At 42.0% G+C, this 26,036-nt stretch overlaps 1 protein-coding gene across 3 annotated transcripts in view; it reads right to left on the bottom strand.

Moving 5' to 3' along the window:
• The window catches only part of ctnna2 (catenin (cadherin-associated protein), alpha 2), a 557,688-nt gene that overhangs the window by 35,359 nt on the left and 496,293 nt on the right, over positions 1–26,036 (bottom strand). For all 3 annotated transcript variants that reach the window (XM_088341403.1, XM_088341405.1, XM_088341404.1), the window contains exons 12-13: positions 20,869–21,020; positions 10,074–10,187 (exon numbers count right to left, since the gene is read on the bottom strand). In XM_088341403.1, coding sequence (XP_088197529.1) covers positions 10,074–10,187; positions 20,869–21,020 — 266 coding nt within the window. The remainder of the gene's footprint in view (positions 1–10,073; positions 10,188–20,868; positions 21,021–26,036) is intronic.

Raw genomic sequence — 26,036 nt, 5'->3', positions numbered from 1 at the left:
TGAGTGAAAGCACTGAGCTTTAATAGAAGGAAAGCCAATCTGTCAATGAGCCACAGCTGGCACCACATGGGCGGGGCCAATTCGGTGCCATGGCAACCGTGACAGATATGACGATACCAATTGCTTGAGTTGATATCGGACAGATGGGGTCGATACCGGACAAGACGGGACAGATAGGATAGATAGTGAAACAGGATATCCAAAATAAAAAGGAAAACCTAGACGGGAACGAAAACTGGAGAAAATAATAAACAGGACAAAAATAGACGGAAACCAAATTGGAAACCGAAATTAAACAGGACAAAATAAAATGGAACAATACCGGACGGGAAATACCAACAGGAGCAAGACCGAGTCGACGGACTGACAAAGGAAAAATGAGAGCACTGAGCTTAAATAGAAGGAAAGCCAATATGTCAACAAGCCGCAGCTGGCGCCACACGGGCGGGGCCAATTAGGCCCCATGGCAACCGTGACAGATATGACCAATTGCCCGAGTTGATATCGGACAGATGGGGTCGAGACCGGACAGGACGGGACAGATAGGATAGATAATGAAAACAGGATATCCAAGATAAACAGGACAAACTAGACGGGAACGAAAACTGAAACCGAATTTAAACAGGACAAAATGAACGGGAACAATACCGGACAGGGAATACCAACAGGAACAGGATCGAGTGGAAACCCACGTCTTGCTGGGAAGAAGTTGGTTGACGGACTGACAAAGGAAAAATGAGAGCACTGAGCTTAAAGACAGAAAGCCAATCTGTTTTTTTTTATTGATGTTCATTATGTTTTGTGTAGTGCACCCTGGTCATCCTGGAAGAGGGATTACCACTTGCTTCTCAAGGTTTCTTATTTTCCTCATGTTGAGGTTTTTGAGTTTTCCCTTGCCTGCATGTTGGTTTAAGATCAGGGGAGGATGTCATTTTAACCTGTGCTGTCCTTTGAGACACTTTTTGATTAAGGGCTATTGAAATAAATGCGACTTGACTGGACTTCATTTAACACATATTTATGGTAGATATTGCCTGATATTAAAAGTTTCGGTTGTTCTGAAAGAAAGTGTCGTGAAACGGAACGGGACTGTCTTGAAACGGGTCGGGAAGCAGAAGGTAGGAACTCATTTGCGTAGACGATCCGTCACTTTAATTGAGAAAGAAAAGTTGTCCAACGCACAAACGGACCAAAAACAAAACAAAGCAGGCTCGAATGCAGGCAAAATTACAATCCAGGCATTTCTCAGAATCAAACAGAACTTGCAGGAATATCTCAACAAAGTCCAACAAGCAAAACAAGAATAAACAGGTATCAACACGTTTTCAACAAGGGTAAACAACGATTTGGCAAAGGGCAGTTCCAAAAAGCATTCAAGTACCCATAGGAGTAATCAGGAAATGCAGGTCAGCCGGTGTCAAGGGGCGGGGCCAGCTGGGCGCTATGACAACCGTGCAGGACATGACAGAAAGGGGCCAGGATCAATGTTCACAAGATAACCATTTCTTTTTATTTCCTGACATATTTTGTCGCATAATATTAACAATTTTGGGGGCTTATTGAGTCGGTTGCACGATACAGAACTGTACTTAATCACATTTTTTAGTGGAAGTAGAATGTTGGCAACAAGATTCACTTGATATCATTGGAAATTATTTGAATGCAACACAAACTTTTTCTTCTTTTTTCCGTGTTTTTTTCTACTATTCTTTAAATTCCTTTAAAAAAAATCTCATTTTATTTATTTTTTCCTAGCTGTTACTTTTTTCTTTTGGTTCTCTATTGACTTTTTTCCTACGTTTCTTTCTTTTCTTTTTTCTGGCTTTTTTCTAAATTTTTCCTTCTTTTTTCCTCTTCCTTTTGTTTCTTTTTTTCCTCAGCTTTTCACTACTTTTTCATTTTGGTATTTTTTTCTTTTTTGTTCTATTCCCCCCTTCCTTTAAGTCATTTTGTGCATAATTGTACATAATATTTGGTCATGTTGGGATTAAAGAAGCAAAAACAACCCGAAGAGCCGTTTAGGACCGGAAAGAGCCGGTTCCTTTTAGTGAGCTGAGCCGAAGGAGCCGGTTCTCGTCAAACTCTACTAACTTTACTCAACTTCGTTCTACTTCGACTCGACTTCAAAATACCGCATTTAGGACACAACGTCAGGGGAACCCGTGTATTTTGACTATCATGCACTGTAACTTTGACTTAAATCGCTTCTTAATGAGTAATTTTGAGCCCTGATTTTTGTGCGCTGGCTAGATTTTCTTGTGCGCTGAGAATGTGCGAGCAGTGCAGCTCAGAGGGAAACGCTGGCCAGGACGAATCCCTCAAATCCAGGCAGCGTTTACGGATACCTGGTCGACAAAGGGTTAAGAAAAAGTGAGTTGACGCCGTTCCCAAAAACGAGCCCACTCGCATTTACTCGGCCTGCCAAGAAGACTTTGTTGAGGCGAAACAACTTTCCCGGAGTATAAGCTCAGATGGCGTGACAATGTTACACGGCAGGAGCCGTAGTGGGAGTGTACAGTACATACAAAGCAATCCAAACACTTCACGCCCGCGGACCCCCTGGACTGCGTTCCTCATCCAAATGCCGAGCTCTGTTCTTTTGCTTCATGGCTGGATTTCCAACTGCGTCGATCTGACAACTTTTGGGAATTTTGGATTCCTTGCAACCATTGACTTCAATTATTTATAAAACACCACGTACAAGGTTTTTCTGCAGAGTACTGTAGACCCCCAGGACATAATGTCCCTGCCTTACGAAGTTTTTGCATTAAAGTGTGGAATACAGTGTTTCCCATATCATTTTTGGAGACAATAATGGGAGGACCCAGAACAGAGACAGGACCCACTCGCGTAACGTTTCTCACAGGAAAGGATTGCACATTTCTGTCATGATTACTAACTCAGATCACCTGGAGCAATCATGTGACACTTGGGTGGGCGCCTTCTGATTGGCCGGCACTTCTCTCTTAAGCGCGCTGCATCCAGTGAGCAGCGTCAGAGTGTACATTTGTAACTCTGTGTGTTTCTCCTGATATCCCGTTTATTTCAGGACTCTGCTTACCCGTTTCTGCCTGTTTCCGATCCGACCTGTTTCCGTCCCACGCTTCGATCTCCTCTCCAGCCCCGGTAAACACGACCTGCCTGATTTCCGCACTCCGATTGCCAGTTCTGGTTTCCTGATAATTTCTATATTTCAATTAAGTGTGTTGAAAACTCAAAAGGGTGAGGAAGTAGGTATTTTTTCGACTGAAAATTGGATTTTTGTAGCGAAAAATTGTGTAATATATTTCTTGATTGATAAAATTGAAATAGCATACATACATTTATAAAATAGAGAAATATGTAGCCATATTGACATAATTTCAATTTTAGCCTTGAGAACAGTCGCTATAGAGGGACTGTCAGGACCAGAACGGAAACAGGACCCACTCGCGTAACGTTTCTCACAAGTTTTGTAAGAAGAAAGAGAGGGGGTTGCGCGCACGATGCGGTGATCGCTGGTCGCGGGAAACAGGTCGGTTTGAACACGGAAATGGGACTTCCGTGGTGAGCGGGGGCGGTGTCGGGAACGGGAAAAAACGGGTCAGTAGCCGGGATAGAAGAGCAAAAACGTGGTCGGGATAGGAAACAAGTCGAAAGCCATGTGAGTGGAGTAGACGTGGTCGAGATCAAAAATGGATCGTCATTCGTGACGGGAGAACAGACGTGGTCGAGATCAAAACAGGTCGTAATTCGGGACGGGAGAGCAGACATGGTCACGATTAAACAGATCGTAGCAGGAGACAAACAGGAGCAAAAAAACGGGACAGGCGAAAAAGGGCTTGCCGTGTAAAAACAGGTTCGCAGACAAAAGGGGACTAACAGGACATAGTTTGAATACTGACAGGGAGCCAATCTGTCAACAAGGTGCAGCTGGCGCCACATGGGCGAGGCCAATTGGGCGCCATGGCAAACGTGACACAAGGGCGGGGCCAATTGGGCGCCATGGCAACCGTGACAAGGACAGTTTGGGACAGAGTTCCTTACATTTTTTCAGCATGTTATACAATTTTGGGAGAAACACCGAATTATCGCAATTTCGATGCAATTCCGAATTTAAAGTGCTGGTTTTCTATTTTTGTGAGTACTTAATACAAGTGACATGCTTTACATTTAAGTAAACAACACCCTCTTACGGGTAGCTTTGTTAGGGTTGCTGTCTGCTAACATGAGGCTTTATCCTGCCGTCTCCTCCCCCTCCGTGCATCCAATCGCTACTCCACTCTACCAGCTCAAGTTATAACACTCTGAGTTAACTTACATTTCAGATTTCTATAAAATATATATTTAATCATATAATAGTATTTTTCTATTTTTGTAATGCATAAGGGTAACTAAAAAAAGATCAAGTACAAAAAATGTTCGGCAGATTATCTTATAGAGTGTAGGATAGCATAGCTTGTCATCAGGGTTACTTTAACTGGATTACTTTCAATTACTTTTGGATTACTCCAATATCAAATATTTGAAAACTCTCTCGGTGTACCGTCTTTCTTTGTAAATATGTGTAACCATATATGATATGTATTTGCAACTGTATATTTTTGTAATGTATTTATTTTAGAGACTAATTCTGATATGTTTTCCACAGGCGAATCAAAAAGAAGGGGCGAAAACAACGGGGGCTGACGGGAAGTGGAGTAAAAGTGAGACGTGTTTCTGGACGCAGCGGACAATAGTGGATATATATTTTCCCACCCTTACCTTTGAAAATATACTTTTTTTTCCCCTTGGATTATTTTCAACGGGACCTGGACTCTGCAGGTCTGCATCAAACCTTAAGTACTGGTATCATTTTCCGTTCATCTTGCCGGCTGTGGTTTTTGTACCGTGTACTTTATATTCAGTTACAATCGCGGGACTCAAAGTTGGGTTTGGGTTAATTTTGTGATTGAGTTACATGTTTCAATGTGGGCGCATGCGGCTTATATACAGGTTGTGTAAGTACAAAAGCGGTTATCCTCTCAAAATATAGTGGGTGCGTCTTATAATCAGGTGCACTCTTTAGTCCGGAATTTACAGTACTTTTGGATGACTCCAATACCAAATATGCTAATAAAAGACGAAAGAAACTAAAAATGAATAAAATGACTACATTTCGTGCAGGCTTGGGGAGTAACGGAATACATGGAACGGCAAAAATGATGTGGGCAAGCTGTTTGGATTTATTTTCATTTTGTTTCTGTCGCATTTAAAGTTCGTTTTGCCAGAGATCAAAGAGATCAAAGCCAGGAGAGAAAGCTTACCACGTGTTGTGAGTCATCATTTTATTCATATTTACTTTATTTTGTCTTTTATTAGCTTATTTGGTATTGGAGTCATCCAAAAGTAATTGAAAGTAATCAAGTTAAAGTAACCCTATCCAACCCTGCATTTGATGTTAGTTTTGCCGGAGATCAAAGAGATCAAAGCCAGGAGAGAAAGCTTACCACGTGTTGTGAGTCATCATTTGATTCATAGTTAGTTTATTTTGTCTTTTATTAGCATATTTGGTATTGGAGTAATCCAAAAGTAATTCAAAGTAATGAAGTTAAAGTAACCCTACCCAACCCTGCATTTTATGTTCGTTTTGCCGGAGATCAAAGAGATCAAAGCCAGGAGAGAAAGCTTACCACGTGTTGTGAGTCATCATTTGATTCATAGTTAGTTTATTTTGTCTTTTATTAGCATATTTGGTATTGGAGTAATCCAAAAGTAATTCAAAGTAATGAAGTTAAAGTAACCCTACCCAACCCTGCATTTTATGTTCGTTTTGCCGGAGATCAAAGAGATCAAAGCCAGGAGAGAAAGCTTACCACGTGTTGTGAGTCATCATTTTATTCATAATTCGTTTCTTTTGTCTTTTATTAGCATATTTGGTATTGGAGTCATCCAAAAGTCATTGAAAGTAATCCAGTTCAAGTAACCCTACCCAACCCTGCTTGTCATTGCCTCGGCTTCATGAGGTTGAATCAAAAGACAATGCATATTGATGACAAGGTAGAAAAGCGCTCATCCACAACATGTTTGCCCCAGAGATTTATTTATTACTCTGTTCTGCGGGCGCGAACCCGATTCACGGAGCATGAAGGCCGTAGAAAGCACAGCTATACCAAAGAAAATAAAAAGCGTGAGGTTTACAATTAAGGCCTCATGTAACACTAGGGGTCAGTGCATAATATACACTGGGGCTTTAAGGTGGTTAACCTTATATGTTAGCTGATAGAAATGTGTTAAATACTTTCCCTGATGATTAAGATTTTCTAAATACTCAAACCACAGGGCTAAACATCCTAGTGAAAGAACAGGCGGATACATCTCTACCAATGTTCCCTGTAATTTTCCTTACGGGTCCGAGCGTTCACACAAAGTCGGTGAGCAACGCTTGAAACAACACTGAGCAACGGCAATCCCAAGTGTGGCAACTAAGTCATTATCAAACATGGCCAAAACTTGACATCACGTTACATTTTGCTGAGTTTCCGGCAATGCAAAATGATTTTTCTCTTTTGATTGAATTGACTCATGTACTATTAAAAACGTTGTTTGTTCTTACAATTCTTTCACAAGATATCCATTTCTTTTTATTTCCTGATCTATTTTGTCGCATAATATTAACATTTTTGGGGGCTTATTGAGTCGGTTGCACGATACACAACTGTACTTAATCAAATTTTTTAGTGGAAGTACAACGTTGGCAAGAAGATTCACTTGATATAATTGGAAATTATTTGAATGCTACACAAACTTTTTCTTCTTTATTCCGTGTTTTTTTTCTACTTTTTTTTTAATTCCTTTGAAAAAAAATGTCATTGTGTTTATTTTTTCCAAGCTGTTACTTTTTTATTTTTGTTCTCTATTTACTTTTTTCTTTATTTTCTTATTTTCTGGCTTTTTTCAAATGTTTTCCTTCTTTTTTCTCTTCCTTTTGTTTCTTTTTTTCTCAGCTTTTCACTACTTTTTCATTTTGGTATTTTTTTCTTTTTTGTTCTATTCCCCCCTTCCTATAAGTCATGTTGTGCATGGTTTTACATAATATTTGGTCGTGTTGGGATTAAAGAAGCAAAAACAACCTGAAGAGCCGTTTATGACCCGAAAGAGCCGGTTCCTTTGAGTGAGCCGAGCCGAAGAAGCCGGTTCTCGACAAACTACTAACTTTACTCAACTTCGTTCTACTTTGACTCGACTTCAAAATACCGCATTTAGGACACAACGTCAGGGGAACCCGTGTATTTTTACCTTCATGCACTGTAACTTTCACTTGAGTCGCTTCTTAATGAGTAATTTTGAGCCCTGATTTTTGTGCGCTGGCTAGATTTTCTTGTGCGCTGAGAATGTGCGAGCAGCTTAGAGGGAACACTGATCTCTACCACTACTTAGATCTTAAGTATGAACAGAGTATGGCAAGTCACTTCAGGGCCACCATGCAGAAGTACAACATGGGCCAAGAACTAGTTCAGAGGATTGAAAATCTGGATGACAATGCTAACAGTGCGGAACTGAGCAACGGTACAGTTGGAGCATAGTTTCAGACCACAGTTGGTGTGAGACAAGGCTGCATTCTCCCTCCAACTTTATTGAACATCTTCCTGGAAAGCATCATGGCCGAAGCACTAGACTAACATGAAGGTAAAGTCAGCATTTTGGTGATACACTGTCTCTAACCTCCATTTTGCTGATGCTATTGCTGGATTGGCAGGAACAGGAACTGCCAAGCAGCTTTGTGAAAAAAGGTCCACTGTTGGAGCAATCATTAGAAAATAAGAGAAGCGAAACATGACAGTCAATGTCAATCGGCTGGACAAAGCGTCAACCCATTAGAGGACAGAACTCAGTACAGAAAAAAACTAAAGTAACGACCAACAATCCCCAAGGTATCAACACAAACATCACCATCCACCACCAAGAGCTACAACCTGTCACCAAATTTAAGTATCTTGGAGTTATCATATCAGGAGAGGGGTCAGAACCAGAAAGCATTGCCAGAATAGTGTTGTAGAAAATAAACTTGCATTTGTAGAATAGATTTGCATACATTTAGAAAGAAATGTAGAAAGACTTGCATACAGTTGGGAGAAATGTTGTTTACATCTCGCGAAGGTCTCGGCGGACGAATTAGTATAAACAATCCTCCTCAAGGGAGGACAAGAGATAACGGCAAAGGGCAAGGTGACATAAACTGGCATAAACTTAAAAACACTTCCAAATAAGGACGGAACCCTGGGCATGTACGCCTTCAGGCGTGAAAAGGGACGGGGCCAAACCGGGTACACGTGCTATGTTGAAAACAAATTGGTCTTATCTTCAACAATAGCTTAAACCACAGCCACCTTTGCCAGACTTAAACCCATCTGGGGGGACAAGGACATTATCATGATTGCTGATGCGGGGCACCTAAGTCTGCCCCGTTGGTACCAACAGCCACAGACCCTGATTGGCTATTGGACTCTTTGTAAACTCCCGTCTTCCTGAAAACACCCGTCAGATTGTCTGCGAACCTATGCTCCCCGCTAAGCAAGCTTTTGTGACTCTCCGACATTATCCTGCCCTGTTTTCTGTCTGATTCCCATTGCCGACCTCTTTTCTGGACCCGTTTATGTTTTCGCTTCTCCGCACCGACCTGTTTTTCCTCGGTGTCCACAACTACCTTCGCTCAACATGGAAATGCCACGTTCCAGCTATCTGCTACCCGTGACTGACAATCATCACATCATGGATGCAAGTCCTTTTCTCCTTATAAATTAAACTGAGTAAAAAGAATGCTATTGGGTCCCGTCTCTGTTCCTGGTCTGTGACAAACATAGCAGGGAAATTAAGGAGCTGGTTACACATTGGACCCAATCAAAAACTGTTTTCAACTGTGTACAGAACTATTACATACACTCCTAATCAGTTTCAGTCGCTCAAACAGTGACTGTAGCCTTCAACCAGGAGAAGATGTCATCAGGTGGTGTCCAACTGTCACTGGATTTTTTTGACCCTAAACCTCAACGCCCTTGAGTTGGCCGGCCGGCAGTGATGGCCAGTCACTGCCCATCTTCTCCTGGTCCCCAGCTAAACTCCTCTCTCCTACTCCAGAGCCAGCAAGAGTCTCTCTCAGCGGTTTCCCCCACCTTATGGGCAGCTGCCTTCCTCTCCCTTCCACTCATTCCCAGAGCTGTTCATGTGTCCCATGGTTATACAATGTCTCTAACCTCCATTTTGCTGATGTTATTGCTGAATTGGCAGGAGAAGAACAGGAACTGAGATCTGGTCAATTGGCTGGACAAAGCATCAACCCAGTATCGGATGGAAATCAGGACAGAAAAAACTAAAGTAATGATCAACAATCCCCAAGGTATCACCACAAACATCACCATCCACCACCAAGAGCTGTAGGAGAAAATGTAGGTTCGATAATCTTTGAAGTCTTCTTACGTGATTTAATAAAGTGCACCGGAGCTTGCCATGAGGGGGAGCCTTTTATTTCGTCATCCCAAAGAAACTCAGAGAACTCCAGACATAACAACGCTTTTATAGCTTCAGTTTGAGTACAACCCAAAAGGCGGCCCTAGTCCTCAGTAAAAACAAGGAAGATGCTGTCGTACCCTTATTAGGACATGTTGTTCGCCTCAGTTTGCTCAGAGAGTCCTTGAAGAGGGGCCTTGCAGGTCTCATGCCCTTTTAGGGAAACTCAACTGTCTTGCCAAAGATCTTTTCGAATGATGTCAACATTCCCTCACTACTGTAAGCAAGGTAAGCAAGTCTTTCTACATTTCTAAATGTATGCAACTCTATTCTACAAATGCAAGTCTATTTTCCACAACAGAGCTGCAACCTGTCACCAAATTTGAGTATCTTGGAGTTATTATATCAGAAGAGGGGTCAGAACCAGAACCAGTCCAAGCATGAGAAGAATACCAAAAAGGAACTGGGCAGACAATATCAAGGGCTGGACTGAAACCAACTTTGCCACACTCCAAAACCAGGAGAAAGCTGTCCAGAGTAGTGCCCGACGACCCAAGCGGTTAAGAGTTCCGTGAATACAGTAGAAAAGGAAAGAAACCTTTACATACCCGGGCACTCTGTCCAGCAATGAGTTGATCATCTTCAGTCTGGACGCTGGTCCTACTGCGGGTATCGTAGTCCTCCTGCTCAAAGTCCGAGTCGTCTTCCAGCTCCTCCGGAGTCTGTGACGTTCACCATGAAAGAAATGAAAACCTGGGTTTTAATATAAACGTAGAAGGACATGATTTGCGGTATTAGCATACCTGTCAAGCTCCAGGGCTCCATGCCCTTACAAAATACAAAATTATCTTACACAATATTTTTTTCAGAACGTGTTTATTTATGTAGTTTAACATGTTATATTGTACATGTGTTTCGTTATATCATATATATTGTTAATGAACGTTTTGTTGTTAGATCCTGAGTTGCTCGACATGAATTAAGTTTATTATCAAAAAAGTTCAAAAATGAAGGAGGTAGAGCGCTCGTCTTGGGATCGAGGGATCCCAGTTCGAATCCCGGCTCGTCCGTGTTACATGTCAAAGTGTCCTTGGGTAAGACACTGAACCCCTAATATCCCCAATAAGCAGGTTAGCGCCTTCTATCTATCCATCTATCTATCTATCTATCTATCTATCTATCTATATCTATCTATCTATCTATCTATTAGTAATACCGCATCCCAAAACTCCAACACAAATGAGTAGTAACATCTAGAACAGGGGTGTCAAACTCATTTGAACTCGAGGGCCATACGATAGAACAAACATTCTGTCGGGGGCCGGACTAGTCGATTAAAGAGAAAGAAAAAGAGATAAAGAAATAAGAAAAAGAGGGAGGGAAAATGAGAGAGGGCGGGACAAAGAAAGAAAAAGAGAGAGAGAGGGAGAGAGCGTGAGGAACAAAGAGTCGTGAGAGAGGGGGGAAAAGAAAGGGAGAGGAAGAAAGAAATCCAAAGAGAAATAGAAAGACAGAAGGAGAGAAAAGAGAAAAGAAAGTGCGAAGGGTATAAAGAGAGAAGGAGAAAAGGAGAAAAATGAGTTAGAGCAAAATAGGTTAAAAGACACCGAGAGAGAAAGAGACAAAGAGCAACAAAGGAAGAGAAAAGGAGAGACACAGAGAGTGAAAGAGACAGAGACAGAGTAGGAGGAAAGAGGTGGAAAAGAGAGAGAGAGAGAGAGAGAGAGAAAGAGAGAGAGAGAGAGAGAGAGAGAGAGAGAGAGAGAGAGAGAGAGAGAGAGAGAGAGTAAGAAATACAAGTACAGTGTCTTTGTTCGAGGCACCTGGCTTTGGCAACATCACGTTGACATATTTCAACCTGCAGCTTGTTTTTCTCCTGCGCTTCTCTGAGTGTTGTCTTGCGGTCCGGATTCAATCCCTTAGCGGGCCTGATTTGGCGGCCGCCTGTTCAACACCTGTGATCAGTGTTCCCTCTAAGCTGCGCGCGTGCGCAATTGCGCACTGCTCCCACATTCTCAGCGCACAAGAAAATCTAGCCGGCGCACAAAAATCAGGGCTCAAAATTACTTATTAAGAAGCGAAGTCAAAGTTACGGTGCATGAAGGTAAAAATACACAGGTTCTCCTGAAGTTGTGTCCTAAATGCGGTATTTCGAAGTCGAGTCGAAGTAGAACGAAGTTGAGTAAAGTTAGTAGAGTTGGTCCAGAACCGGCTTCTTCGGCTCGGCTCACTCAAAGGAACCGGCTCTTTCGGGTCCTAAAAGGCTCTTCGGGTTGTTTTGGCTTCTTTCATCCCAACATGACCAAATATGATGTAAAATTATACACAAAATGACTTAAAGAAAGGGGGAATAGAACAAAAAAGAAAAAAAATGAAAAAGTAGTGAAAAGCTGAGAAAAAATAAATGCCACAAATGCTATAAAAAAAATCTCACGGGGGCCGGACTAGTAAGTCTAAGAGAAAGAGAGAAGGAGAAAAAGAGAGAGAAAGAGAGGGAGGGAATGAGAGAGCGATAAACAGAAAAGGAGAACAAGGGAGACAGAGTAACAGTGAGAGAAAAAGAGAGAGCAGAATAGAGATATGAATGGAGAAGAAGGGGGAAACGACTATAGAGAGAAAAAGAAAGTGAAAAAAAGAGAAAGATAAAAAGAATAAGAGAAGTGAAACGACAGAAAGAGAAAGAGTCAGCAGGAGAAAAAGAGACAAAGTGAGGTGAGAGAGAGGTCGAAAAAGGGAAAGAAAGAGGGTGAGAAAGAAAGAAAATTAAAGTGTAAATGAGAGAGAAAATAGAAAGAGAGCAAGACAGGGAAAAAGAAAGAGTTAGAGAGTGAGAGAGAAATAGAGAAAAGAGAAAAAGAGAGAGTGAACAGGAGAAAGAAAAAGAGGGAGAAATCAATAAAAAAAGAAGTGAGTCAGAGAGAAATGAAGAAATATGACCGCAATTCTTTCGCAAGTGTTAACCGGCTTTGTTGACATCCGGTAGAAATATTTAAAACTACAGCTCATTTTCCTCTTGCGCTTCTCTCACTGTTGTCTTCCGGGCCAGATTTAAACCATTGGTGGGCCTGTTTGACACCCGTGATCTAGAAGGACCTTGGTCGTGAGAGAGGGGGGAAAAGAAAGGGAGAGGAAGAAAGAAATCCAAAGAGAAATAGAAAGACAGAAGGAGAGAAAAGAGAAAAGAAAGTGCGAAGGGTATAAAGAGAGAAGGAGAAAAGGAGAAAAATGAGTTAGAGCAAAAGAGGTTAAAAGACACCGAGAGAGAAAGAGACAAAGAGCAACAAAGGAAGAGAAAAGGAGAGACACAGAGAGTGAAAGAGACAGAGACAGAGTAGGAGGAAAGGGGTGGAAAAGAGAGAGAAAGAGAGAGAAAGAGAGAGAGAGAGAGAGAGAGAGAGAGAGAGAGAGAGAGAGAGAGAGAGAGAGAGAGAGAGAAAGTGAGTCAGAGAGAAATGAAGAAATACAAACGCAATTCTTTCGCAAGTGTTAACCGGCTTTGTTGACATCCGGTGGAAATATTTAAAACTACAGCTCATTTTCCTCTTGCGCTTCTCTCACTGTTGTCTTCCGGGCTGGATTTAAACCATTGGTGGGCCTGATCTGGCCCGCGGGCCGCCTGTTTGACACCCCTGATCTAGAAGGACCTTAGTCCTGCATCAAAAAAACGAGAGCCGCTCATTAATTTAAAGGCTGTAGGACGCGATGCAACATGACATTGTATAATGGCACCTTGTGATGCTTATCCCGCAGGTTACATGAGGCAAATCCTACAGTTAAACAAGGCGCCGTAAAGCCTATTTATGCTGATGGATTCCAAGATTTCAAAAGCAAATGCAGCCTCCGCATCATGTAAAAAAAAAAAAAAACGTCACTGCCGGGTTAAAAATAAAAACACCGTTTATCAGACCGCCTGTCAAAAAAAAAAAGAAAAAAAGAAAAAATGTCATAACATTTTTTTGTCACCCGGCTCTACAGTTTATCATATAAATTTAGAAGAGGGGAAAAATAAAAGGGGCAGCACGGCGGCGCAGTGGTTAGCGCTTGTGCGGCACTGTTCATGTCATGGGAACCTGTCGTGGGTTCAAATCCAGCTCCAGACTTCCTGTGCGGAGTTTGTATGTTCTCCCCGTGCTTGCGTGGGTTTCCTCCGGGCACTCCGGTTTCCTCCCACATTCCAAAAACATGCATTTCAGGAAAATTGGCCGGTCCAAATTGTCCCTAGGTGTGAAAGAGCGAATGAGTTGTCTGTCCCTGTGTGCCCTGCGATTGGCTGGCAACCAGTTCAGGGTGTCCCCTGCCCACTGCCCGGTGATTGCTGGGATGGGCTCCAGCACCCCCGCGACCCTATTGAGGATAAGCGGTGCAGCTAATGAGATGAGATAATGAGATGAGATGTTTAATGGGGGTTCTGAGGTCATGAGATCAAACCTCCTGTGTGGAGTTAGCATGTTCTCCCTGTGCTTGCGTGGGTTTCCTCCGGGCACTCCGGTTTCCTCCAACATTCCAAAAACATGCATTTCAGGTGAATTGGCCGGTCCAAATTGTCCCTAGGTGTGAATGAGCGAGTGAGTTGTCAGTCCCCGTGTGCCCTGCGATTGGTTGGCAACCAGTTCAGGGTGTCCCCTGCCCACTGCCTGGAGATGGCTGGGATGGGCTCCAGCCCCCCCGCGACCCTAATGAGGATAAGCGGTACGGCTAATGAGATGAGATGAGATGAAAAATAAAAGGTTTTTGCATCTAAACTTTTCTTTGGACCACAGGTGTCAAGCAGGCGGCCCGCGGGCCGGATCAGGCCCGCTAAGGGATTGAATCTCTCTCCCCTTCTCTCTATCTTGCTCTTTTTTTCCCCTCCCTTTTTCTCCCTCTTGCTGTCTTTCTCTTTCTGTGTCTTTTTTTCTCTTTCTTTATTCTCTTTGTCTCTTTCTCTCTCTTTGTCTTTTCACCTTATTTTGCTCTTCCATTTTTCCTTCTCTCTCTCTTGTCTCTTTCTCTCTCTCTTGCTTTCCCATTCTTTCCTTCGCCCATTCTCTCTTTCTCTCCTTCTCGCTTTCTATTTCTCTTTGGATATCTATTTTTCTCTCTCTTTCTTTCCCCCTCTCTCATTATTTGTCTTTATCTCTTGTTTCTCACGTTTCACGTTCTCTCTCTCTCTCCCTTTCTCTCTGTCTTTGTCCCACCGTCTTTTTCTCTCCTTCGATTTGTCTTATTTTTTTCTCTCTCTTTCTTTCTCTCTAATCTACTAGTCCGGCCCCCGAGAGAATGTTTGTTCTATCCTGTGGCCCCCGAGGTAAATTGAGTTTGACACCCCTGATGTAGAGGATCCTTTTTTTTTCCCTCTAAAGAATCAAGTGCAATTGCACCTCCACTCCACTAGGGAGCAGTGGCACTCGCATTGGCAGGGTTTGTTCCACACCCTGCAAATAACGTACAGTATAAGCCACAGGTGTCAAACAGGTGGCCCGCGGGCCGGATCAGGCCCGCTAAGGGATTGAATCCGGCCCGCGAGACAACACTCAGAGAAGCGCAAGAGAAAAACAAGCTGCAGGTTGAAATATGTACACTTGATGTTGCCAAAGCTAGGTGCCTCTCACAAATGCGGTAATTGTATTTCTCTTTCTTTAATCTCTCTTTCTCTCTCTCTCTTCCTCTATTTTTCTCTCACTCTCTCTATCTCTTTTTCTCTTTCTTTGTTCCTTTTTGTCTCTTTTGTTTCTTCTTTTGCTCTCTCTTCATTTTTTCCTTTACTCTCCTTCTCTCTCTCTCTGGCTTTCCCCTTCTGTCTTTCCCCTTTCTTTCTTTCTCTCCTTCTCTCTTCTCTCCTCTTTTTCTCTCTTTCTATTTCTCTTTGGATGTCATTCTTTCTCTTTCTTTCCCCCTCTCTCACTATTTCTGTTTTTCTCTCTCTCTCTCTCTCTCTCTCTCTTTCTCTTTCCTTTCCAACCCTTTTCTCCCACTCTGTCTTCGTCTCTTTCACTCCCCGTGTCTTTTTTTTTCTCTTCCTTTGTTGCTCTTTGTATCTATCACTCTCTGTGTCTCTCTTATTCTCCTCCTTTGTTGCTCTTTGTATCTTTCACTCTCTGTGTCCCTCCTTTTCTCTTCCTTTGTTGCTCTTTGTCTCTTTCTCTCTCGGTCTTTTAACCTCTTTTGCTCTAACTTCCTTTTTTTCCTTTTCTCTCTTTTCTCTTTCTCTCTTCCTACCCTTCACGCTTTGTTTTCTCTCTTTCTGTCTTTCTATTTCTCTTTGGATTTCTTTCTTCCCCTCCCTTTCTTTTCCCCCTCTCTCACGACTTTTTCTCTTTTGTTTCTCACGCTCTCTCCCTCTCTCTCTTTCTTTGTCCCTCCCTCTCTCTTCTTTTCCCTCCCTCTTTCTCTTATTTCCTTATCTCTTTTTTTTCTTTCTCTTTAATCGACTTGTCCGGCCCCTGACAGAATGTTTGTTCTATCGTGTGGCCCCCGAGTTCAAATGACTTTGACACCCCTGTCTTAAAGGGTTTTGTAGAGTCCTCTCCGGTTCTCATTGCAAGCTCAAAATACATTAGAGTCTTCTCTCTTTATTTTGAGTGTCTGTTAAACTATAAAATTATCAATCGGTAATGGTATTGGTCATAAAGACTAGTGAAACGTGACTATTCAAAAAAAAAAAAAAATCCCATTGAACCTAATTTGCCTGCGTAAGCACTAGTTACGCACTGTAAATAATGGGTCCTTTCCATTTTATTTGTCTCACTGCATCTTAAGGGCAAGCTTTTATGGATTTTTAATGAAGTGATTAATCTTTAGGTGGCTACAAACAAGACAAATATTAATAGCCATCCACTAAAAATCCTTTTATATTTAATGTATCGCTGTTTTTCGTGCATAGAAAACCGATAACGATGTATTTGTAAAGCACGGGTGGGATCATTTTTTGACATTGGGTTTGAAAATTTTGCAGAGGATGAATACCGATTGATTTGATTTACAGTATCTGTCGATACAGGGTATTTTTTTCTGATAAAAGCGATAGGATTGGTATAAAAAAAGTGAGAAAGAAAGGTGGATTATGTAAAATGTCATTTTATTTAAGCACTGTATTTTATTTAAAAATTATCTTTTATCTCAGTGAGGCAGGCCTCCAAATTTCCACAATTTAGTGTGGCAGATTCCTCCAACGGAAGATATAGTTGAGTGTCATCTGCGTAGTAGTGGAAACTGATATTATACTTGCGAATAATATCACCTCATGGAAGCATGTCAATGCTGAAAAGAAGGGGGCCAAGTACTGAACCCTGCGGAACACCACAGGTAACACTAAAGGGCACAGATGTCCAGAATAACGTCTTCAGCTGGTACAAAATGGCTTTTAACTAGGACAAAAAAGTCCGATCACATCACGCCGATTTTGGCTAACTTGCATTGGCTCCCTGTTAGCCTAAGATGTGATTTCAAGGTTCTCTTAGTATTATACTAAATCATACATGGACTTGCTCCCTCATATCTTTCAGATCTGATTTCCCCCTACGTTCTGGTCCGAAGCCTGCGTTCTGAAAGCGCCGGTCTACTGGTGATCCCAAGAGCCAAAAAGAGATCCGCCGGTTCGAGAGCGTTCTCCATTCGGGCCCCGGTGCTGAGATCCGATCTGCAACCTCAGTGGAAATGTTTAAATCTAAGCTTAAGACACACTTCTATTCTATAGCATATGAATAACCTATCTCTATATTATTTGTAATTGCAACATCCTTTGCCTGGTAATCCTGAAAGGGGGACACCAGATGTGCGGTCCCTTCTCAAGGTTTCCTAATTTTCCTCATGTTGAGGTTTTTTTTAGTTTTTCCTTGCCCTCATTTTGGTTCCAGATCAGGGGTTGGTGTAATAATAGTCTGAAATAATAGTCTGTGCAATAACCTGTGCAGCCCTTTGAGACTCTTTGTGATTAAGGGCTATACAAAGAAAAATGACTTGACTTGACTTATACATTCTTATTATCCTTAATACTTTGAAACAACGTTTTTTTTTTGTGATTAGTCGTCTCATTGCATTTCAAGTTGCGAATAATGGGGCATGCAACTTTATGGCTGGGCAGGCAACTTTTCAGAGTCTTGTCACGGTCGCCATGGCTACCAGTCTGCCGCGCCCCCGAACTCAGCTGCAGCAGATCAGCTGATTGCTGGTCTGCTATTTAAGGCTGGATTTTGGGTTTGGCGGGCGCTGGCTCATTACACAATCCCAGGTCTGTTATGCCTTGTCCTGTTTTAGGTTTAAACATTTTCCGTCTGTTATGCCTTGTCCTGTTGAGTTCGTGCCGGAGGAACTCTGTATTGTTCTGTTTTGGTCCCGGAGTATTGGGCGACTTTTATTTTGTTAAATAAAACTTATGGATCGTCACGCAATTGAGTTCTCCCTTCCTGCCTCCTGCCTCCTTTCTGGTCCCGTCACCCCCTTCAACTCCACTCCACCACGCCACGTGACAAGTCTGGTGTCTGCTAACTTTTTCTCATGAGTTTCAGACACTGGTTTTACTCTGTTTTGGATGGAAGTGAAGCTTGGACGCCAATCTTGACACCGCACTTGATTCTAAAAGGAGTTAAGCTACTGCAAAATTGCATACCAAACACTCACAACGAGAGCGGAACACCTGTTCCAAAACATTATAGTCGTCATGAACACGTTCGGCGATACTATCGAGAAAATTACGATGGATTCCAGCGCGGGGAGGATTACGAATCCAGCTGGTCGGCGGGAGTTCAAAGCCGCCTGTTTTACATTATTTACCAGCATCAAATTATTTTCCATAATTAGATTTTTTTTCATTTTTTTTCATGAGCTGCACCGGGAAAGCTTCCAGCCCGCATAAAGTCGGATAAATGAATTACACTGCGACGAGAGAAAGGGCCCGCTACGGAATGCAGATCGTTTCATTTCCCGGCGAGCGTGGCCTTGTTATTCGGGTTTTTCTTATTGTGATACGCCGTGAAATCAGCGCTAAGATTTATGGCCTGGATGTGACATCTGTGCAATGAGATCTATTAATATAATATTTGTCAGGCCTGAAGTGTTCTTCGCCCTGACCTAGAGGACAATAGGCCGCCTGTAAAGACGCTTGTACTCCAGAAGAGACGTTTGCGGTAAATACCTGCATAATGGAACGTGAGCGATACGCTTTGGATGGAGTTGTTATCTTTAATCATTGCGCGATTGTTTTACGAGACTGGAATAAAATAGTGCTGGCGGAAAAGGGATTGGGACTAAAAGAGAAATATTGCTGTGTGAATTAGTCGGTGAAAAGAAGAGTAACTGTAACATTCATCCATATCAGTAGGTGGCAGCAAGAGTAACTGTAACATTCATCCACATCAGTAGGTGGCAGTAGGAGTAACTGTAACATTCATCCATATCAGTGGGTGGCAGTAAGAGTAACTAACATTCATCTATATCAATAGTTGGCAGTAAGTGTAAGTGTGACATCCATCCATATCAGTAGGTGGCAGTAAGAGTAACTGTAACATTGATCTATATCAAAAGTTGGCAGTAAGAGTAATTCACATTCATCAATATCAGTAAAAGGCAGTAAGTGTAACTGTAACATTCATCCATATCAGTAGGTGGCAGTAAGATTAACTATAACATTTATCCATATCTGTAGGTGGCAGTAAGAGTCACTGTAACATTCATCCATATCAGTAGGTGGCAGTAAGATTAACTGTAACATTCATCCATATCAGTAGGTGGCAGTGAGAGTCACCATATCATTTATCCATATCAGTAGGTGGCAGTAAGAGTCACTTTAATATTCATCCATATCCGTAGGTGGCAGTAAGAGTCACTATAACACTTATCCATATCAGTAGGTGGCAGTAAGAGTCACTGTAACATTCATCCATATCAGTAGGTGGAAGTAAGAGTAACTGTAACTATCATCCATATAAGTTGGTGGCAGTAAGAGTAACTGTAATATTCATTCATATCAGTAGGTGGCAGTAAGAGTAACTGTAACATTCATCCATATCAGAAGGTGGCAGTAAGAGTAACTGTAATATTCATCCATATCAATAGGTGGCAGTAAGAGTAACTGTAACATTCATCCCTATCAGTATTTGGCAGTAAGAGTAACTGTAACATTCATCCATATCAGTAGGTGGCAGTAAGAGTAACTGTAACATTCATTCATATCAGTAAGTGGCAGTAAGAGTCACTGTCAGGGAGGTGCGTGCTTCCAGAATTGGCTCAAGGAGGAACACGCTCTTCTCCTACAGAAGGTTTATTTATTGGAAAAAACAAAAATGAATCTTCACAACTGATTGGTTTATATGAACAAAGGAAATGAATCTGATTGGTTTAGGTAGGAATCACTTATTCAAATGCAGTGTATAATGGTGCTCGCTAGATGGCGTGCAGGTACAATAACTGAGCAATAAGGATGATTTGGTTTGTGGGAGGCAAGCTCTCCCAAAACCGAAACTTTGTAAACACAATGCGTCTCTGTAAGAAGAAAGGAATGTGGGAGGCAAGGCCATCTTTTGACCTGCAGGCGCTTGCGTCTGAACACCAAGTGGAATCGTAAAACCACACACTTATTGAGTATACTGAAAAAATAAAGATATAAGAGTACAAAAGTATAAGAGTATAGAAAAATGCAATATTATAGAAAGAACATTTAAACCATAATTTCCCTTACACTCACCAATGCCAAGTTTAAACCTACACACTTGGAAACATGTATTTCGCCTTTCAGATGTTTTCATATCAAATAAAATCAAAATTTCAAATCCAAATTCATTTATACAGGACTTTTTATGCAAATTGCAACTCAAAGTGCCACACAAAAAGATTGAATGTACAATAAGAACATACAATTCACACGTTTTACCCCAGAACATGAAATACACAGAAAAATACACGATGGTGAAAGACTATTCATTCATCCATTCATTCATAATCAGCACCTCAGTAGGGTCTCGGGTTTGCTGGAGCCCATCCCAGCTATCTTCGGGCAGTGGGCAGGGGACACCCTGAACTGGTTGCCAGCCGGTCGCAGGGCAGGTTAAAGACTATTAAAATAAATGTTTGACCTCTGTAATAACAAACAAAGGCTACTCTACCAAATATTAACATTCATTTTCCCAGGTGTTCAAATACTTATTTGCAGCTATATTAAACAAATCGTTGCATTGTGATTTCTGTATTTTTCTTTTTAGTTTATCTCTCGCACAGTGGACATGCACCTTAGATGACAATTTCAGTGTTTATTTTTCTTATTTCTACTACATTTTCTACTACATTCACAAGTTTTAACCTTGACAGTAGGGACATAGCATATAATAGAATTGCTTGATATTGGTGGGGACACTTCCCCTGTGTCCATGTCCAAAATCCCACCCTCACATTTTTCACATGAGAAAGAAAGAAAATCAAAGTGAGACGTACCCGTATCATGAGGACAGCTTTCCTGATGTCCCTGACTCCATCGTAGACTAAACGGGAAGCATCGATGAACTCATTTTCCTCGAAGGCCTGGGGCGGGTTGGTGCTCAGAGCCTCGATGGCCACCTCCACTTGTTCGGCAAAACGGGGCATGACTTTCAAAGAAAATGGAGACAAAAAAAACGGATTTTGAGACCTTTGCAGAGAGGAGAAACCGCCATGTTGTTGAAGGGCGAATATTAATAGACACTCAAACAGATCCAGACTCAATACTAACGCTGTAAAAAATAGCCACATTAAACATAACATCATCGAACCGCTGTTCAGAAAACAAAGAGCATCCAAGATGTCAGATAACGTGTCATGAACAAAACAAATACAAAAAACAGACACTAGAACAGAATAGAATATACCGTAAAATCCGGACTATAGAGCGCACCTGATTATAAGCCGCACCCACCACATTTTAAGAAGAAAACCGATTTTGTACTTGCACAAGCCGCACCTGTATATAAGCCGCGTGCGCCCACGCTAAAACATGTTACACAATCACAAAATTAGCCCAAACCCAGCCACAATCCCGCGATTTTAACTGAATATAAAGTACAAAGTTCGACAACCACAGCCGGCAAAATAAATAGAAAATGATACCGGTACTTAACGTTTGATACAGACCTGCAGAGTCCGGTACCCGTTGAAACTAATCCAAGGAAAAAAAGTCTATATTTTCAAAGGTAAGGGTGAGAAAAATATATATCCACTATTGTCCGCCGCGAGAACAGGTCTCACTCACTTTTACCCCACTTCCCATCAGCCCGCATTTGCTCCGCCCCTCTTTTTCAATTCGCAAAACATATCAGAATAAGAATAAATACATTACAAAAACATACAGGTGAAAATACATATTATACATCGGTTACACATATTTACAAAGAAAGACGGTACGCCGAGAGAGTTTTCAAAGCTTTAATTATAATATTATAACTTTCATTCCAAACCGTGCCTGTGAAGGGTAGCAAAATGCTACTAGCAACACGCTCGCAACACAGTGAACGGGTCTGTTAAAAAAAACCATACCGTACTTGTAGAAACCAGGGTAAACCGTCCTCATCTTCCTCCTTACAACTGACGTCATCAAAGTCGTCTTCCCCAGTACGGTAAGGAGGCTTTGTCATACAGACGTTGTCCCACGCTCCCTTATTCATAAACACGCTAGTAACACGCTTGCAAAGTGAAGATAACGTGTAGTAACTCTGTTTCCTTCTTTATCGGACTGCTCGTTTGCTTTTAGCTTGAAAGCTACGTCATGTGCATTTCTTTTTGCAAATTGCATGATGAGGATATATCTACGCTAATTTAAATTGTGCACAAGCTAATATGTTGCAGTCTTCCTCGGCGCACATATTCCACCGGTCTAAATCTTACCTTTTGTACTCAGGCGCCGCTGGCGGCTGTTAGAAAAATTACATAAATTGGCCGCATCACTGAATAAGCCGCAGGGTTGAAGGTTTTGGAAAAAAGTAGCGGCTTATAGTCCGGAATTTACGGTAATGGAATAGAATAGAATATAGCTTTATTATTATTTACAATAATTCCTTTATTTATGTATTCATCCATTCATCCATCCATTATCTGTACCGCTTATCCTCAGTCGGGTCGCGGGGGTGCTGGAGCCCACTGCCCACTCCGGGCAGTGGGCAGGGGACACCCTGAACTGGTTTCCAGCCAGTCACAGGGCACACAGGGACAGACAATTCGCTCGCTCATTCATACCTAGGGACAATTTGGACCGGCCAATAAACCTGACATGCATGTTTTTTGGAATGTGGGAGAAAACCGGAGTGCCCGGAGGAAACCCAAGCAAGCACAGGGAGAACCTGCAAACTCCGCACAGGAAGGTTGGTAGCTGGATTCGAACCAATGACCTTAGAACTGTGCCACACACGCGCTAACCACTGCTCCGCCGTGCTGCCCTATGTATTCATTTATTTATCTATTAATAATTTATCTTAATTTTTTCCTGGAGTGCTACATTTAATGCTCATTACATTGTTATCAATGACAAAAAGAAAATTGTAATTCTTATTATCTGACTGGAAACAGAATTGTCACGGGTGCCAATTGGCCCCGCCCGTTTGGCGCCAGCTGTGGCTCGTTGACTGATTGACTTCCTTCCTTCTTATGATCAGTGCTCTCACTCACCCTTTGTCAGTCCATCAACGAACCTCTGCACCCGCAAGACGTGTGTTTTGACTCTTTCCAGTATCCTGTTTGTGTATCCTGTCCGGTATCGATGGCGCCTATTTTCGTTTTGTTCTGATATCGGTCTCCGGTCTTCAGTGTCTGGTATTGTTCCCGTCTATCTCGTCATGTCTGATATCTGTCTCCAGTCTCCTATTTCTGTTATCAATCCTGTCAGTCCCGTACTGTTCGGTATCGACACCATCTGTCCGGTATCGGTTCGTGTAACTGGTATCGATCTCGTTGGTCTCTGGCTTCGTGTCGTTCCACGCCAGACTGCTGCCTTACGTCTTCCGCCCAACGATCGCCGAATCACTGGCGTTTGGGTTAACGTGCATGACGGCCCCATTTCCCGTAAAATAAAAGCTTGTGTGAGAAACGTCACGCATTTGGGTTCTCCCCCTGTTCCGGTTCTTAACAGCGTAATGACATTGCTTTTTCTTAAGTTCTTATCTTAAGTTGTCATGATAACTGATGCGAGTCACCTGTGCCCGCTCCTTTGGCGCCAACTGCCTCGGACTCTGATTGGCTCCCTTTCCCTTTTTAAACCCAGTCCTGTCACTCTCCTTTTGTCAGTCCGTCTGCAAACCTCAGTGTACTCTAGGCAAACTTTTTCGACCCTGACTACCGTCTGTTTCCCAACTTCGACCCGTTTTTTGATTCTGTCTACTCTCCAGGCTTTCGACTTGTTTCCGATCCCGACCAAGTTTTTGCTCTACTGTACCCGTTTTTTTCCGTTTCCGACACCGCTCGCACGGAAGTCCCACTTCCGCTTTCAGAGCGACCTGCTTCCCGCGTCCAGCGATCATCTGTTTGTGGGTGCAACCCTTTCATTTCTTCCAATAAAACTGAGAGAAACGTAACGCAAGTGGGTCCTGTCTCCATTCTGATCCTGACATAAAAAATGTTTTTTTTCAGGAAGATAAGAAAACACTGCAATGAAATCAACAATACCTTTGAGTTTCTTTCTACAAAGAAAAAAATGTCAAAGGCAATGTAAGAATAATGTCGATGTTGTGTGAAAAAGAATAATACAAAATTATTAAAAAAAAAAAAAAAAATGTTCCCATTAAATAAATTGTAGAGACATATTTATTGACATTTTTGATATTGATGGATTCAGAGAATGATTACTATTTACCGTAAATTCCGGACTATAAGCCGCAATTTTTTCCCTTACTTTCAAACCTGCGGCTTATTCAGTGATGCAGCCAATTTATGTAATTTTTCTAACGGCCGCTAGCGGCGCTCCAGTGTTGCTACCATTAAATGTCCTGTCAAAGCTATATTATTATTATTAAAGCTTTGAAAACTCTCTCGGTGTACCGTCTTTCTTTGTAAATATGTGTAACCCATGTATATTATGTATTTGCAACTGTATATTTTTGTAATGTATTTATTTGTATTTATTTTAGACACTTATTCTGATATGTTTTGCACGGGTGAACAAAAAATGAGGGGCGGAACAAACGCGGGGTGCCGAGTTTAAGTGGGGACCGCTAAAGGTGAGGGACAGACAAGGAAAGAAGAGGGGGTAAAAAGTTGGTTAAAGAAAAAGGAGTTGCGTGAGTAAATGTGTTCATCTGATATATTTTTCCCACCCTTACCTTTGGAAATATACACTTTTTTCCTTGGATTACTTTCAACGGGCACCCGGACTCTGCAGGTCTGCATCAAACCTTAAGTACCGGTATCATTTTCTGTTCATTTTGCCGGCTGTGATTTTTGGACTGTGGACTTTAATGAGATTATGACATTTAGTTTCAATCGCGGGACTTGAAGTCGGGTTAATTTTGTGTTTGTGTTACATATTTAAATGTGGGCGCATGCGGCTTATATACAGGTGCGGCTTGTGTGTGTACAAAATCGGTTTTCCTCTTAAAATGTGGTGGGTGCGGCTTATAATCAGGTGCGCTCTATAGTCCGGAATTTACGGTAATTCATTACAAAAGCATTAAGGGACAATTTAGACCAGGGGTGTCAAACGGGCGGCCCGCGGGCCGGATCAGGCCCGCTAATGGATTGAACCCGGCCCGCGAGACAACGCGGAGGGAAGCGCAAGAGAAAAACAAGCTGAAGTTTGAAATATGTCCACTTAATGTTGCCAAAGCCAGGTGCCTCTCACTAAGACGATGTACTTGTATGTATTTATCTCTCTCTCTCTCTCTCTCCTCTTTGTCTCTCTCTCTCTCTCTCTCCCTCTCCTCTTTGTCTCTTTCTCCCTCTTTCTCTCTCTCTCTCTCTCTCTCTCTCCCCTCTTTGTCTCTTTCTCTCACTGTGTCTTTATACCTTATTTTGCTCTCTCTTTTTTCTTTTTCTCTCTTTCTATCTTGCTTTACCCTCCTCTCTTTCTCCCCTTTTCTCTTTCTCTCCTTCTCTTTTCTCTCCTTCTCTTTTCTCTCTTTCTATTTTTCTTTGGATATCTTTCTATCTTTCTCTTCCCTTCTCTCACTATTTCTCTTTGTATCTGTTTTGTTTCTCACGTTCTCTCTTTCTGTCTCTCGCTTTCCCTCTCTCTTTTTTCTCTCTCTCTCTCTCTTTCTTTGTCCCACCCTCTTTCTTTTTCTCTTCCTCTCTTATTTCTTTCTCTCTAATCTATTAGTCCGGCCCCCGAGAGAACGTTTGTTCCATCGTGTGGCCCCCGAGTTAAAATGAGTTTGACATCCCTGATTTAGACAATGATACAAAATTCATAATAATGTTTTTTGTACCTGAAATCATTTTTGTTTCGGGTTTTTTGTCATAATAAAAATAACGACACTAGCCGATAAAGGAAGTTGATTTTTTTCTACAACAGAACAAACTGACGCTAGCACAAAGTAGCACAACTCGCTGAGTCACCCGATGTTTTCTCGTATAAGTCGCTCCGGGATATATATGAATCCGCAGGAATAGCCGAGCTTTCAAAAAACCGTGCGAATTAAATTCCG

This window comes from Urocampus carinirostris, chromosome 8 (genome assembly GCF_059441175.1).
Source record: "Urocampus carinirostris isolate Australia breed hairy pipefish chromosome 8, RoL_Ucar_1.0, whole genome shotgun sequence".
NCBI classification, from domain to species: Eukaryota; Metazoa; Chordata; class Actinopteri; order Syngnathiformes; family Syngnathidae; genus Urocampus; species Urocampus carinirostris.
The sequence above is the reverse complement of the archived record's forward strand: the minus strand, read 5'-3'. Positions and strand labels throughout refer to the sequence as shown.